Source organism: Hippocampus bargibanti, linkage group LG15 (genome assembly GCF_051943395.1).
Source record: "Hippocampus bargibanti isolate YZ-2025 linkage group LG15, ASM5194339v1, whole genome shotgun sequence".
Taxonomy (NCBI): Eukaryota; Metazoa; Chordata; class Actinopteri; order Syngnathiformes; family Syngnathidae; genus Hippocampus; species Hippocampus bargibanti.
This window is the reverse complement of record NC_142748.1, coordinates 5,837,775-5,851,937: the sequence shown is the minus strand read 5'-3', so window position 1 is coordinate 5,851,937 and position 14,163 is coordinate 5,837,775. Positions and strand designations below refer to the sequence as shown.

General features: G+C 39.6%; 1 protein-coding gene across 15 annotated transcripts in view; it reads left to right on the top strand.

The window, feature by feature from the left end:
* The window catches only part of rbfox3a (RNA binding fox-1 homolog 3a), a 216,437-nt gene that overhangs the window by 57,739 nt on the left and 144,535 nt on the right, over positions 1–14,163 (top strand). For 12 of the 15 annotated variants that reach the window (XM_089015696.1, XM_089015695.1, XM_089015704.1 and 9 more), the window contains exons 4-5: positions 1,042–1,107; positions 3,472–3,534. The exons of 2 other annotated variants lie outside the window; for them this stretch is intronic. In XM_089015696.1, coding sequence (XP_088871822.1) covers positions 1,091–1,107; positions 3,472–3,534 — 80 coding nt within the window. In that variant the 5' untranslated portion in view covers positions 1,042–1,090. The remainder of the gene's footprint in view (positions 1–1,041; positions 1,108–3,471; positions 3,535–14,163) is intronic. One more of the 15 variants, XM_089015697.1, reaches the window with a different exon arrangement.

Sequence of the window (14,163 nt, the reverse complement as noted above, 5' to 3'; positions counted from 1 at the left end):
GATGAAAGAAGACAGTGTAAGGTTTCTACCGCTGTATTGAATCTTTATGTAGTTCTAAAACTCAATACTCTCCGTCCTGGAATTCAAGTGACAATGACAAAAACCCTGGCACTGGAGTGGACACATGTTTGCATGTCTGGCAGTGAATGAGTTAAAAGTTGCTACTCTGGCGGACAGAAACGGTGTGAGGCTAAGATGTCGATCAAAAGATTGGATATTAAATACTAACAAGTCATTCAAATGCAACATGAATGCATTTAGATGAAGTTGTCTATTTTGTCAGCGGACCAAAGCCGCCATTTGAAATCTGTTCTGACAGCAACACGAAGCAATTGTGGTCATCGGGTCACTCTCTCTCAAACCGTGACCACCGTCATGGCCGCCACGACCGTACACAATACGATCATCTTGGTGTTATTGCAGCGGTGTCGCAAGCTTATAAAGCTTTTTGAAGCACTGCTGCGGGCCTGCTGAGATTAGAAGGGTGGCTGTTTGCTGCTTCGCTCCATTATTCATCGGCTGTTCTGCATTTTGTTTTGGAGCGAAACACACGCTGACATCAAAGGTAGAAAGGGACAGGGGAAAGAAACGTGGCCCACTGTCTCCCAAAGAAGACCAAAAAAAAATGTTGTTGCATTTATGTATTTCATTATCTGGCCCAGTAGCAAGGAGAAGGAGAAAGAAACGGCAAAGCGAGAGAGAGAGTGATGGAGAGAAGGATGGAAAGGACTGGGGCTGATTGTGTTATCACAATGTTTACATTCAAACCCAAAATGGCTGAAAAGCCTGAGATGGATTAGAGCCACGGGAAGGAGGAGGTGAATGTCGTCCCCTGGGGACTTTCTCGCTCTGCTATGGGGGACTTCAATGTTTTGCATTGATAATAATAGTGAGACCTGGAATTCATAATATAGATGGTATCTTTCCAGATTTTCCATAACCCTGGCTATGCATTATTGTGTTTATCGATGATTTCCCTCAAGAAAATAACTATCCTCCATTAAACGTAACAACCTATGTATTTCTTGTCCTTTGGAACAGCGTCAATGTGGTCACGCATCCCTTGTGGACGTTACATCATCTGAAGCAAATGTCTGGATTCTTCCAGTAAGTCATTCTCTCTCCTCCTCTCTTCTCTTTCTCCCAGTATTTGCTACCACCAAATGGCTTATTAGGAGCGTCTCTCCATTCTCGCCTGCTCATTAATACATGTCAAGCCCTGTACAGTCCAACTCCTCACTTCATTTATCCCAGCACGCCTTTTCAATTTAATCAAAACTGCACCCCCCCCCCCACACACACACACACCCGCGTACAAACGTTCACTGCTGACTTGCACACTATAAGGGTAATTTCCTTACTCATGTTCTGTGATATGGGTTTTCTCTGAGAAATTACCAGACGCTACTTAGGATGATTAATCGAGGCCATTTTTCATTTGTGTTTATGCATTTTTTTCCATTACACTGACCACCAACACATTTAGCGAAATGTGTTCTGGAATAACACGAACGGTTCTGCCAATCAAATAGCTTGTTTGTCAACTGCTGCATGAGCGGTTGCACTCAGCCGGTTGCTCTTGGTATTAGCCTGGATGGAAGAATATGAAGTAAGTGTCTGACGATCGACTTAATGATCTGAATGTAAAACGATTACTGGTGAATAATTTGTTGTTTGTATAAATGCTGCGACACTGATGTGTTGGTATACTTTTGATAAAGTGCTTCTCAACAATTTTAGGTGATGCTAAACCAAGGGCCCAGCAAATATTTTGTGCTTCCAACATTCCCCCACGAATATAGACACCTATAAAATTGTTATGATCATACTTCTGCATCCTCATTAAAGCAAACAGTGCTGTACCTAAGATTGACCCTTGGGGTACACCAATCACGCCAAGATGTATACAAAGCAAAACCTTGATTTGTGGGGAGTTTTGTTGCTATTTTCAAAACAAAAACAATCCATATTTTGTTCTGTAGTGTATCTGAGTCTTAGCACCTTAAAAAAACACTTTGCAACTTGCTGTTGACCAAAAAAGACGTATGCCGTTTTTAGTTGACTGTTAATGTTAATTGTGCCTGAAAACTAAGAAAGCTATCAAAATTATTGTAAAAAATCACATTTTATGGCTAAGTAAGTTTGGTATCCGTTTATAAGGGAGGGAACAGCTTCACATCGTACCTGCTCTCTACTCATGTATACATGAGTTCTTGACTAATCGTGTACTAAGATATCAGAAGAAATTTTGTAAATATTCAGTTCCATGTTGCTCTCTACATTCAGCATGGCTGTTTACCCATCAGTCCTAGTTGTTGGGATTTATTTATTTTTGTCATCTTGGACCCTCCCGCCATCATTCTCCCTCTGAAAGAGCTGAATAAAAGCAGCATTATGCTTTCTATTGACATTCATTGAGAGACACCTTCAGGGATTTTAAATTACTTTCACTGGCGACCTTCGAAAGCCTCCCCTTGCCCACACTGCCTCCCTCTCACTTCATGAATACGGCAACAGAAACAGTTTTAGCAATTCAGCTCTTATTTGCTTGTCCACAGTGGCTTTGCCTGCACTATCTCCTGGCCCAGGGGAGGGATTTCAGAATGGGGAATGTATTTTCAAATACAAATCAAATAGAATACAGTGAATGCATGGCCTTTTCAACTGAAGGTGTGTTTGCCTGTATATGTGCATGTTTGTGTGTGTGTGTTTTTGTGTGTTTGCATGAGAGATGATGAGGAAATGGTCCCTCCTCTGCCATAAAGGACATATTACAAATTTGAATTGAAATGCTGTGGGCAACCTTTCATACAAAGTTGATTCCGATGATGAAATTCTTAACAGATTTATATCAACCGTGATATATACAAGTTAAATTAGGAGGTTGCAGTCACAGACAGGCCATTATGGAGACAGTTGAAACCATGGAAAGGCTGTGTACGAGAATGAATGGTATCATCTGGGCTATTTCTTTAAACATCTCCTGTCCCCGAATAACCCACAATATTGTCCACCAATCTGTGATTGGCTACCCTCAGCAGAGGATGCACACGTGATTTGATTTTGTTCGGTTTCTCACTTATTGATGGTATGAATGTGAGAGTGAAACTCGCCTCTTATTGTCTATTTAAATTCGCAATCTCACACGACATTCCATAAAAACAGGGTTTTATATTGTACAATGCTTAATACGATTTGGTGTGCCCCATGGCTCAATCTCGGGCCCTGTCCTTTTTCATCTGTACATGTGTTAAACGTCCATGTGTACTTGTTGATCTGTTCATTCTTTGCAAACGACTCTGCAAAAGCAGAAAGGTACATCATAATTTTCAATGGGCATGTCTTAAAATATGCAGCCGTTCGAAAACCGTGAGATTCATTTTCGTAGACAGTGAACTTGCGCTGTGGTGGAAATGCCTATGCATTGAGTTCATTATTTATTTATTTGTTTTTTGTTTTTTTTTGCATCAGTGCAAGCTTTGCTGTTCGTGTTGACGCTCCTGGCAGACTGTCATGCCATGTTACATCGCCAAGGTAGGCGTTCCGGTACAGCGATTGTATAGCTTTGGAGATATGCCTGATGCAGTGACAATATAACCGAGGTCCCATGTGGCCGTATATAAATACTGGCACAGTTGGTTAATATGGTTTTTATGTGTTTGATTTAGGCAAAGACAGACCATTATCATAATCATCCTCAATTCAGAAATACTTTAAATTTAAATAGTTCCGTTCAAGGGGCTCATAGATCTCCACTGTCTGTTGTAATTTTAGTCTGTAACATTCGTCAGTTGAAGGTCGATGAAAAGGTTTCTTCAGCCGTCATATGTACTTTTTGAAAGTGTCGGGCGTTTCGCTCCTCATCTGAATAGCTTCGTCAGCGAGTTAAAGTTGTGCTGGTCTCCGGCCCTGTGAATATTCCTAATGGACAGAGGTGGTGGTGCCAGACCTCTGCCCTGATAATCACAGTCAAAATCTGTCCATTAGGGATACTGTATTATTGGGCCAGTTACCAGCACAACTTTAGTTCACTGACGAACCTCTTCGGATGAGGAACGAAACGTTCAACCCCTTCAAAGAAGTACAGATGACGACTGAAGAAACCTTTTCATCGATGGACCACTCCTGTACGACTGAGAGCCTACACAGACACCAGTTGAAGGTGCAAACTGAGTTGAGAGATGCCTGTGATTCCACGTGCCTGGTTTGAATGGAAAGAAGAAAGTCTGATTAGCTTGAGATCGTCGGCAAAAAAAGAGGACGTAAATACGTTTCTTCCCTCTATTCATTGTTTCTCTTCACGTCCTCCAACTGAAGATACTGCTTGCTCATCACTAAGTCACTTGATTGTCTTAGATTGTTTTGTTCTGAGAATAGGAGGCCCCTGCTCTGATCTGCACTGCTTAGCATGGAAGCCTTCTCACGTCCTTCACTGTCCACCTACCTCTCTTTCTTCTTGTTTTCATTGTGTCTCAATGTCTTACTCTTTTTTTTGTCCATAGAACAAGTTGCGCCCATCTTTTCTTCATCTTAATATCTTGCCGACCTGTCCGCCTCTCTGATGTTTGGAAAGCAAGGCAATTACACCCCGACCTCCCCCTTTCCTGCTCTGTAGTTTGACAGGATTGAGACATACTTCTCATTAATATCACTTTCCTTTGGTACCTGCTTTTATACTTTGTCGCAGCAGATTCAACCAAACTCAATGAAGTTCCTTACAGTGAAAACCGTCAATGTTGTTTTAGAAGGTAACCTAAAATAGAAATTGTAACTTCCTCAGAAAATCCATGTGAAGTGAGAAATTCACAGTTAACAGGTAACATATTACCCAACAAGAATATTTGAAAGACCATACAGTGGTTATTCAATCATATAATATTCGCCATCATATTCTCATCGCCACGGTAACAGCCTCCAACAGTCCATTTTTCACCACATTTTCCCCAAAACACCCACAGTTTAAAGACAATCGTATTCTTTCCGTAGGAGGATTGTGTTAAAATATTACCTCTGTAAAAGACGCTTTGGAAATGGCTGACTGCCCGTGAGATTTAGCATGAAGCTCGAAAATATATATTTTTTTATATAGCTAGTGGGCTGTAACATATGCCTCCCAATTTTGTTTTAAATTAAACATACAACCGATTATAACTGTGGACATCAGCCTCAGATGCAGACTGCTTTTCACTCGTTAGCAACTGAGAGAGACTCGGGTTTACCTGAACAGTATGAGAGGGAGTTAAAATTGCTCATTCAATCTTGTTTTCACATCCAATTTGTACATGCCCTCCAGGTGTGTTGCATGTAGTCAGAAACATGCAAGCGGTGGCAAAAAAGTACTTGTGGGTGAGCAACGTCATCTGGAGAGATGTTGCTATGAAAGATAATCTCAGGAAAACGAGTGAGGCAACACAAGTGTATCAAAGCAAAATGATTCTAATAACTAATCTCTCAAATTTCCACTTTTTTTTTAAAGGCCATGTCTCTTCTTTTGTATCTTGGGGTGAAATCAGAACTGTTGGATGCTATTTCTGAAGTTACCCTACCATCTGGTGGTCATTTTTGCTTATTGCAAAGGTTGGTCATGCTGCACAATTGTTCACAGTCATTGGGATGAACCACTGAATATTTTTATACAAATTATGCCATTTTTGTTAGATATTTAAAGCCCCTTTAAACTCAGTCAGTACACTTTTTTTAACCCCTGAGTGTTATTTTGCTTTGACATTGACATTATTTTCGATTTTCACAAAAAAAATGGGATGATGATGATGTTACTAGTCATAATAACAATAACAATAACAATATTAATAATATTGAAACTAAATATTATTTCGAAGCGCTTTTTCAAACTATAAGCAATTTCTCCAAATTTTGAGCAAGTATGTTTGGATGCGCTTGTCATAATTCAGTTCAGTATCAAGCCATTTATCCTGTAGCCGGAATATCATTAATAACATTTTTAGTATTATTCATATTTTGGTGTCGAGGATTAATAATGAAGCCATGAACTCTTTAAACAGGTAAACCAAATAGAACTGTATAGTGCCTCTTTGAATTCATTTGACGATGATACTAGTGCAGCGTGTTCTACCGGAAACAAATTCCTTGTGTGTTCTACATACTTGGCAATAAAGATTATTCTGATTATGATAATACAAAAAATAAATAAATAACCCAAACGTCATTGGCAGTCGTGGAAGTTAGAATCTTCTTCACCTCCTCCCTTCTGAGATGTCCAATAAACCTTCTCCCCTACAGAGTTGCTATGTTTGGGAGCTGCCAATAGATGGCAATGGAATCATTCAAAAGTGGAACTGCATGAAAGCAGGGGAAAGGGGAAAAAAACTCCAGCTCACAGGGACAACAAATATTTTTGTATTTATTTTAATGTGTACGTGGATAAATATGTGATGATATATACATTAAGAACTGGTTGGACAGACTGTGCTGCGGACCCTTGAAGCAGTGATGGATTTCACTCTTCGGGCTTCTGTTGTCCCTTAAAAGACCACCAAAGAAATCAAACATGACATATCTTTTGAAGCACTATTTGTTTGAGCTGTCTTGTAGTACAAAGATGACAGCAATGTTTGGTACCTGACCTCTTGTACATTGTTGGAGCGCCACAATAGTTATTGTTTTGATTTTATCAAAATTGGATCAGAATGTGCAGTGACATATCTCCATCATCAGGCACTACCACAGATATTTGGGGACATTTCAAAAACAAAAGGAAGTTGCAGTGATTAATTTAACAATAAGTGTTTTCTACTATCTTTGTGACTGCTCTATTTTTCATGTATATGATAGCCCTCCATCTTACAATTCTGCTGTTGTTAAAGCACTATATAAATCAATATGTATTCTATGCATTGTATTGTAAGAATGAGAAAGCCTTAAATTTTGAACACAATGACAAAATCAGGACAGATTCTAACATATTCTATTTGTTTGAGAAGACCAGCATTCTAGCAGGTTATGCCTAATCACCCGCACACCACATTTTGTTTCTCCTTTTTTCTCACAGGAACTCAAATAAATGTCAATCATTTAAAAAAAATCACTTTCGGGGGGAAATTCATGACATGCAAGGTTATTATTGTATTAGTATTATTTTTTTAGTGTATTTTTTTTAATTGATGGTGGAAAAAAATGGCAGCGTAACTTTTATTAAATGTCTTTAATCTACAAATGACACTGTACCGTTTTAAGTGTAGTTCAAATACTTAGATTCATCTGCGAGCCTCTGCGGACATGCAAAAATAATTCATATTCCACTCGGTTGCGAGTGTAAACATTACGATACAACTCTGACTATTGTACAGATGCACACATCAGGATTGCCGTCAACATTTTGTGTGGCCAGCTCCTGACTCAATACCATTGCAAAAACAAAGCCTACAAAACATGCTACATTTTTAATACCCTCTGTGTGTGTTGGGTGGCATTTCATGCAGCAACACAGCAGTCCAGGCGTTCGTTTTTACTATAACCTCCAGATAAATATGAAGAAATACGCAGTGGGTGATATTTTATCATCTGTCTCCCAGGCCTTGGTTCCATTTGACACTTAATTAAAACCTTCATTTGCTCCTTGGGAAGTGCACATTGTTCCTCTTTTGCTTCTTCAACATTATGATGTGACACCGCATCATATAACCACTCCAGACACATGTAGCACTGCACATGTGGCAAATCATGCAAATTTACAGTCTGACAATGACATGCAAATTCAACACACAATGAATAAAGATGGTAGGAAACCCAAGTAATGCAAATTCCGGTGTTTCCTTCAGGGATAAATATCCATGGTCGCAGATACAGGAATTGATGAGGGTAATGCGGTTTTGGCCCAAAGCAGTCGTCTCATTTACTGATGCCAAAAGAAAGTCCTGTAAACGGCAGGAACCGTTGCAAGCAAATTTCAAAATAATAATAATAATAATAATTTTGTTTATAAGTGCTTTTCAAAACTGTCAAGGTCACTTTAGAGTCACATGATAAGTTTTTCTGCGGGTGAGCAGCGGCATCCACACGCGCCAACGTTAACTCAACCTGGAAGTAACTCACATAGATAGAAAGCTAGCTAGCTAACCTTCCTTTCCTTCCTTCCTTTTTATTCCTTTCATCACTTTGCTGCTGTGAAATGTAAATTTCTCCACTGTGAGACTAATAAAGGCAAATCCAATCCAATCCAATCCAATCCAATATATAGCCAGCTCGATCACCCTATATCTAATAGCTAGCTAGCTTGATCTAATGCTGCACGTGATTGGTCAAAATCCGTGGGAGAGAGGGAAGGGGAGTATTATTAATTTAATCAAGGGTAGTAAATTATTTTAAGAAAAAAAAAAAAAAAAAAACGAGGAGCCATTTTGTTCGACATAATCGTGTATTTGCAAAAAAAAAAATACATTTACAAGTCATTACTTGGCATGGTCTCATGTTCACCTCGACCTATTTATGTATTATTGAAATGTATTATTATAATAATTATTATAATAAGTAGAGTGTACGCTGGCACGAATAGCTGCCGCTGCTCACCCGCACAAAAAGTCCTGTGACTGTAAGTGTCCTTGAGAGTTTTGAAAGGCACTTAGAAATTAAATTGATTATTATTATTATTATTATTATTATTATTATTATTATTATTATTATTGTAATTACATTTATTTTATGTTATTACATTTATTTTATGTATTAATAAATAATAATAATAATAATAATAATAATAATAATAATAATAATAATAATAATAATAATAAATGGTGAGTATAGTTTTGCTTTTATCATTGTTGCTGTGCCGACGACCATTTTGTGTTTGGGAGCCTTTTACTGAACGAGTTGCTTCTTCTGTAGCCACAAGGGGACATAAGTGCCGGTCCCAAGCCCAGATAAATACAGAGGGTTGTGTCAGGAAGGGCATCCGACGTAAAAGCTTGGCCAAAACAAACATGCGGATCATACCTCTAAAGATGGAGGACACTGATTCGCTGTGGCTACCCCTTGAAGGGAAAAGCCGAAAGGAAAAGAAGAAGAAGATTTATGTATTTCTTTACATTTGTTAGCCATATGCTACCACCTGCTATTATGCGACCTCAACCGCAGGTTCACGTGAGCATCATCATGCATATCATCTTCCCACATGTTCATAAAAATATCCCATTATTCCACCATGTTGTCCCCCCCCCCCCCAGCCTCCAGGGAGAACCCTGGAGTGGGTTTCTCCATTGTGGATCCTTAAATGAACGCAAAGATGTATTTATGACCGCCCTGTGTGACATTAACGTTTTGGGAGGGAAAATAATGGCACATTCGGCTTTTTTTTTTTTTTTTGGGGGGGGGGGGGGTAAAGGCCCCGTAAATCTTGCAGGCTTACACTTAGCGTGCTTTATTATGCTGCTTGTCGAGTCTCTCATCACCAGCAGCTATTCCATTCCCTTAACGCATTCCCCAATCATTCGATGAAAATACGATGAAAAACAAAAACAAAAAAAACAAATGTAACAATTTATCTTAAAATGGTTGCACCCCTTGCCATCGTCTTTGGGCATTAGGCGGGGGGACCACCCTGAATCGCAAGGTTTACTTTATCCAAAGGAGATTATCGTATCTGTGCATTCATCTTGTGATCCTGTTATAATTTCCTTTGATATGCACTTTTGTTGCTGCTGAGCTGCGCTTTATTCTTGCACAATTTAACCCCGGCGCTTTAACAATGTGGGCATGGGTGCGTGCGTGCGTGCGTGTTTGTTTGTGTGTGTGTATGTCAGCATATGTGATGGTTATGCCAGCAGTCTTTTAACTGAAAGGTCAGGATTGTAATTATATCCAAGGGTTCGCATGCTGTGTGTACGTGTGTGTGTGTGTGTGTGTGTGTGTGTGTGTGTGTGTGTGTGCATGTGTGTGTGTGTGTGTGTGTGTGTGTGTGTGTGTGTGTGTGTGTGTGTGTGTGTGTGTGTGTGTGTGTTCCCTTTAACTCATTCACTGCCATTCACAAATTAATTCGGTAATTGAAAATATGACGTACACTGCCATTCCAGAATTTGTTCTGGTTTTGATTTTTCAAGCTTGGATGCCGATAAAGCATCATGGCCTCTGGCAATATTTTTTATTTTTTACAGGGGGGCTGCACATTCCGTTTTTTTCCACGTTAGCGCTTTATTCCAGCTTCAGTTGTTGTTATGTATTGAATTGTATGTTGGACAGCTGCCATCATTTCAAGCTCATATAACTCCAGACTTCCATTCCAATTCCAGATTTAGGAATTAACTGTTTTTCTGATAAAAGAAGAGAGTGTCATGTTTCTTACGCTGCATTGAATGTTTATGTAGTCCAAAAACTCATTATTCTGTGGGTCCTGGAATTCAAGTGACAATGACAAAAACCCTGGCACTGGAGTGGACACATTTTTGCACATGTCTGGCAGTGAACGAGTTAAAATACGGAAGAGCAAAATTGACGTCAACTATGACGATGTTAGGGCATTTTAGAGGTGAAAGAGTGTTACAAAAAAAAACCTGACACAGAGGGTTTGGCCCATGTGTGGCACCCAACAGCTGAGGAGATTGATGGCTTTTATTAGCCGCTGACAATAACTGTCATCCCGCATTTCATATTCAAAGTAATGTGTATAATTACAATTTTATGAGCAGTCTCTGAATACATTTAGACAGTGATTTTATTTCGGAATGCGATGCTTTCCCACATATTATCAATAGTTAATGTGGCTGAAAAATGACTGAGGGAGGGAGGGAGAAGGCAGCAAGATCCGTCCGATTCGGTGCAAAAAGGACCATCAGATGACGGCGAAGGCCGGACTGTAAATGTGATTGTAAATTTTAGTCATACGGATTTGTGATTGCCGGATTTCACGTCTTTAATGTGAACATCAGCACCTATCGGCAGAATGAGATTTTAATACACACAAGGTGACGGGGGTAAACTTTGAAAATAGAAAAGTTACTAAAAGTCATGCTGCATTGTTTTTCTGTCTGGGGCAAAATAACCCAAACATGTTTTCTTTAATTTTCAGGATAATTAAATATTGAAGTTATTACTTTTGTACCTTTTCCTCCTTCTCTTGTTCCCCACCAGCCATGGTACTTTTTTTTTCCTGAGAGCCCCTTGCGAAAGGCCATTATTTCAGGCAAATGACATTATTTCTAGACTGTTGGCACATTTGAATTAGCTATATTCCCTTACTGGGGAACGCCACGTGCCCAGCAGTGGCACCTTTGTAGACCCGACAGTGTGAAACATTGAAACAATCTGAACAAAAGAGGTGCAGGGGTACAGAAAGGAGCGACAAATTCCCACAAATATGTAATTTCACCACAGATAAGACGTTGGATAGCAGTGCCAATGGCGAAAATCATCCCGTCTACACTGAAATACTAAATGGCCTATAGGTGCTAATGCGAGTTTGCATGGGAATGTGTTCATGGGATCTTCTCGAACAAACTCAACTTGAAAACAATTTCATGCACTTTAGATTTCACTTTTTTTGTGGTTTGTTGTTTCACGAAGTTTTTTCATGAAAGTTTCTGTTCCACTCATTACAATTTTACATCACACTAGGACAGTTTCTCTGTGGACATTATAACTCCTCCCCCTACCCCGATGTGTCATAGTGGTGCGGTTTTGATATAATCCTTCAATCAGGATGGTGTTATTCCTTGATTGACAGGTTCCTCCAATCAGGACTGTGCCAGTCCTGATTGGAGGATTACCAGATTGACACGCTGCTCTTTTTTTTTTATCCTGACAATGTTATTCCCAGATTAATATGATAATCCTTCTATCCAGTGTGGCTCTCACATCAATATGAACTAATTAACTTCATTTTATTTTGAAAGCCAGCAAAATGAACTGAAATCAATGTATGATGTATTTATTTTTACTTCCTTCTCAAATGCGAGATCTGGAGTTTACCTCCCAGCGAGTCCATTTTCGTTTTACTAACGTGAAGTATGAAATCCGCAATTGAATGATTGCCACTGTGATCGAATGGGACCTGGATATGTTCCAACCCACAACGGCGCACACCTGCGCACAAGCCCGATTCCATCTAATTCTCTTTGTGCAAAATACCAAAAGAAAGAAAACAAAACAGGTATGATTCTCCTTTCTAGACTGTCACTAGGAACAAAAATAGGGGCATTTAGTGTTTGTCATATTACGTGAGTCATCAATATGTATCTACAGTATCATTTGCCTCGTAGCTGGCAGCCAGCCGAGGGTATAAAATAAAGCTAGGTGGAGAAGGGGGGGAGGCAGAGATAATTGAAAAATCAAAGGAGGGCTTTGCTAATTTGATTAGGCAGTGCCGGATTGTTCGCAGTCAAATGAGATTTTGTGATGACACCATTAAATTGTAACTTCCGCTGGACAAGAACGAGCTTGGAAATGCGGTATCGAGGAAAAAAAGATGAGAAGAGGAGCGTAATCATGAGACTAATGACGCGATGATGGCGGGATATTGGGTGCTTTAGCAATAATAATAATGATGATATTAATATGCCTTACACTGCACAAGACAAAATGTTAGATATCCTGAAATGACTTTTGACTTTAGAATTTCAACCGCACATTTCACTTCCGGATATTGCCGCCTCATTCCAGTGTGCAAATCTGGTTAAGCGGCACTACCAGGAGCTACTTCCTTTGACCAAATCTCCATGGTGCATGCTTTTTTTTGTATGAAGCTGCTCAAAGAACAATTTATCACCACCCCACATTGTTCGCCTCTGTGAATGAGGTTATATTTCAAAATGGCATTTGGCATTGTCCTGGTTGCGCAGGTATTTCACAAAAGGTAAAAATTGTTTATCTTTCCCCCTCCCAATTTCTGTTTTAAGCTGCATTTCCATATTTCACTCCATAGGTACTGTGGGCGTGTGTTAATTTCATTTTCACATGGATCAATAATCTGATCGCTTGGACGTATCATTTTAAATGTTCTGAAAAGTGTTTTGTAACAGTGGTTATGTAAGCTCCATATAAATAATGCTGTATTGTCTTCTTTTTAGCTCATTCACTGCCATTCACAAATTTATTCAGGAATTGAAAATATGACGTAGAGCGCCATTCGCGGATTTGTTCAGGTTATGTTTGTTCATGCTTGGGTGCCTATAAATGGCTGTCCATGGCCTTTGGCAATGTTTTTCCCTTACACAAGGGGGCAGCATTCTCTTTTTTCATGTTAGCGCTTTATTCCAGCTTCAGGTATTGTTAAAGCGCTATATAAACCAATATGTATGTATTGCATTGTATTTTGGACAGCTGCCCTCATTTCAAGCTCATATCACTCCATACCATATAATTTAGGAATTAACTCTTTTTTTCTGATGAAAAAAGAGAGTTTAAGGTTTCTAACGCTGTATTGAATGTTTATGTATTCCTAAAATTCAATATTCTGTGGGTTCTGGAATTCGAGTGACAAATGACAAAAACCCTGGCACTGGAGTGGACACATTTTTTGCATGTCTGGCAGTGAATGAGTTAGCTTAGCTTCATTTAGTGGATGCTCTATTTCATGTGCCTTATAATGTGAGAACAGTTTTTAAATAGGCCTTTCATTATAGTGTGAAAAATACCGTGATATTTGTTAGATCAGAGTCGCCCCATAGCAAAGCTCACTTACCACAGTATTTGTTAGTCTTTACCCACTCAACATCTGTTTTGCCTTTTGATTGCCCTACTTGGTCGCCGGAGAGGGCACTTATCTCTGCGGACTTGTTTTTCTATCCCACAAGGCCCATTGTGAGACAGCCAGTGTGGGTCAATGGCCCTTGCCGACCAGCTCAAACAATCAGTGTCCACTCAATAGTTGACCCATTACATTGTGGAGTGGCAATAACACACCAAGTCAAGATTCTACACTTTATCTCGGAGTCAGAAGTAGGAGCGGATCACAGTAAAGGACATAAGGTGGTGGGGGGGGGGGATCAATACCTTTTTCGGGTCTCAGGGTTCCGAAGTGAGAAATAGATTGTGATGGTTCACTCATAGGAAATCGATCTCTATCACCACTAATTGAGAACACTGTTGTATGTACGATGTAAAAAGTTGCTGTCATAAAGTGTACGGTAACTGGCAGCTTTATGCATAGACCAAAATGATGATGCAAGCTCACAATCTGAGGGAGGGGCAACAGGG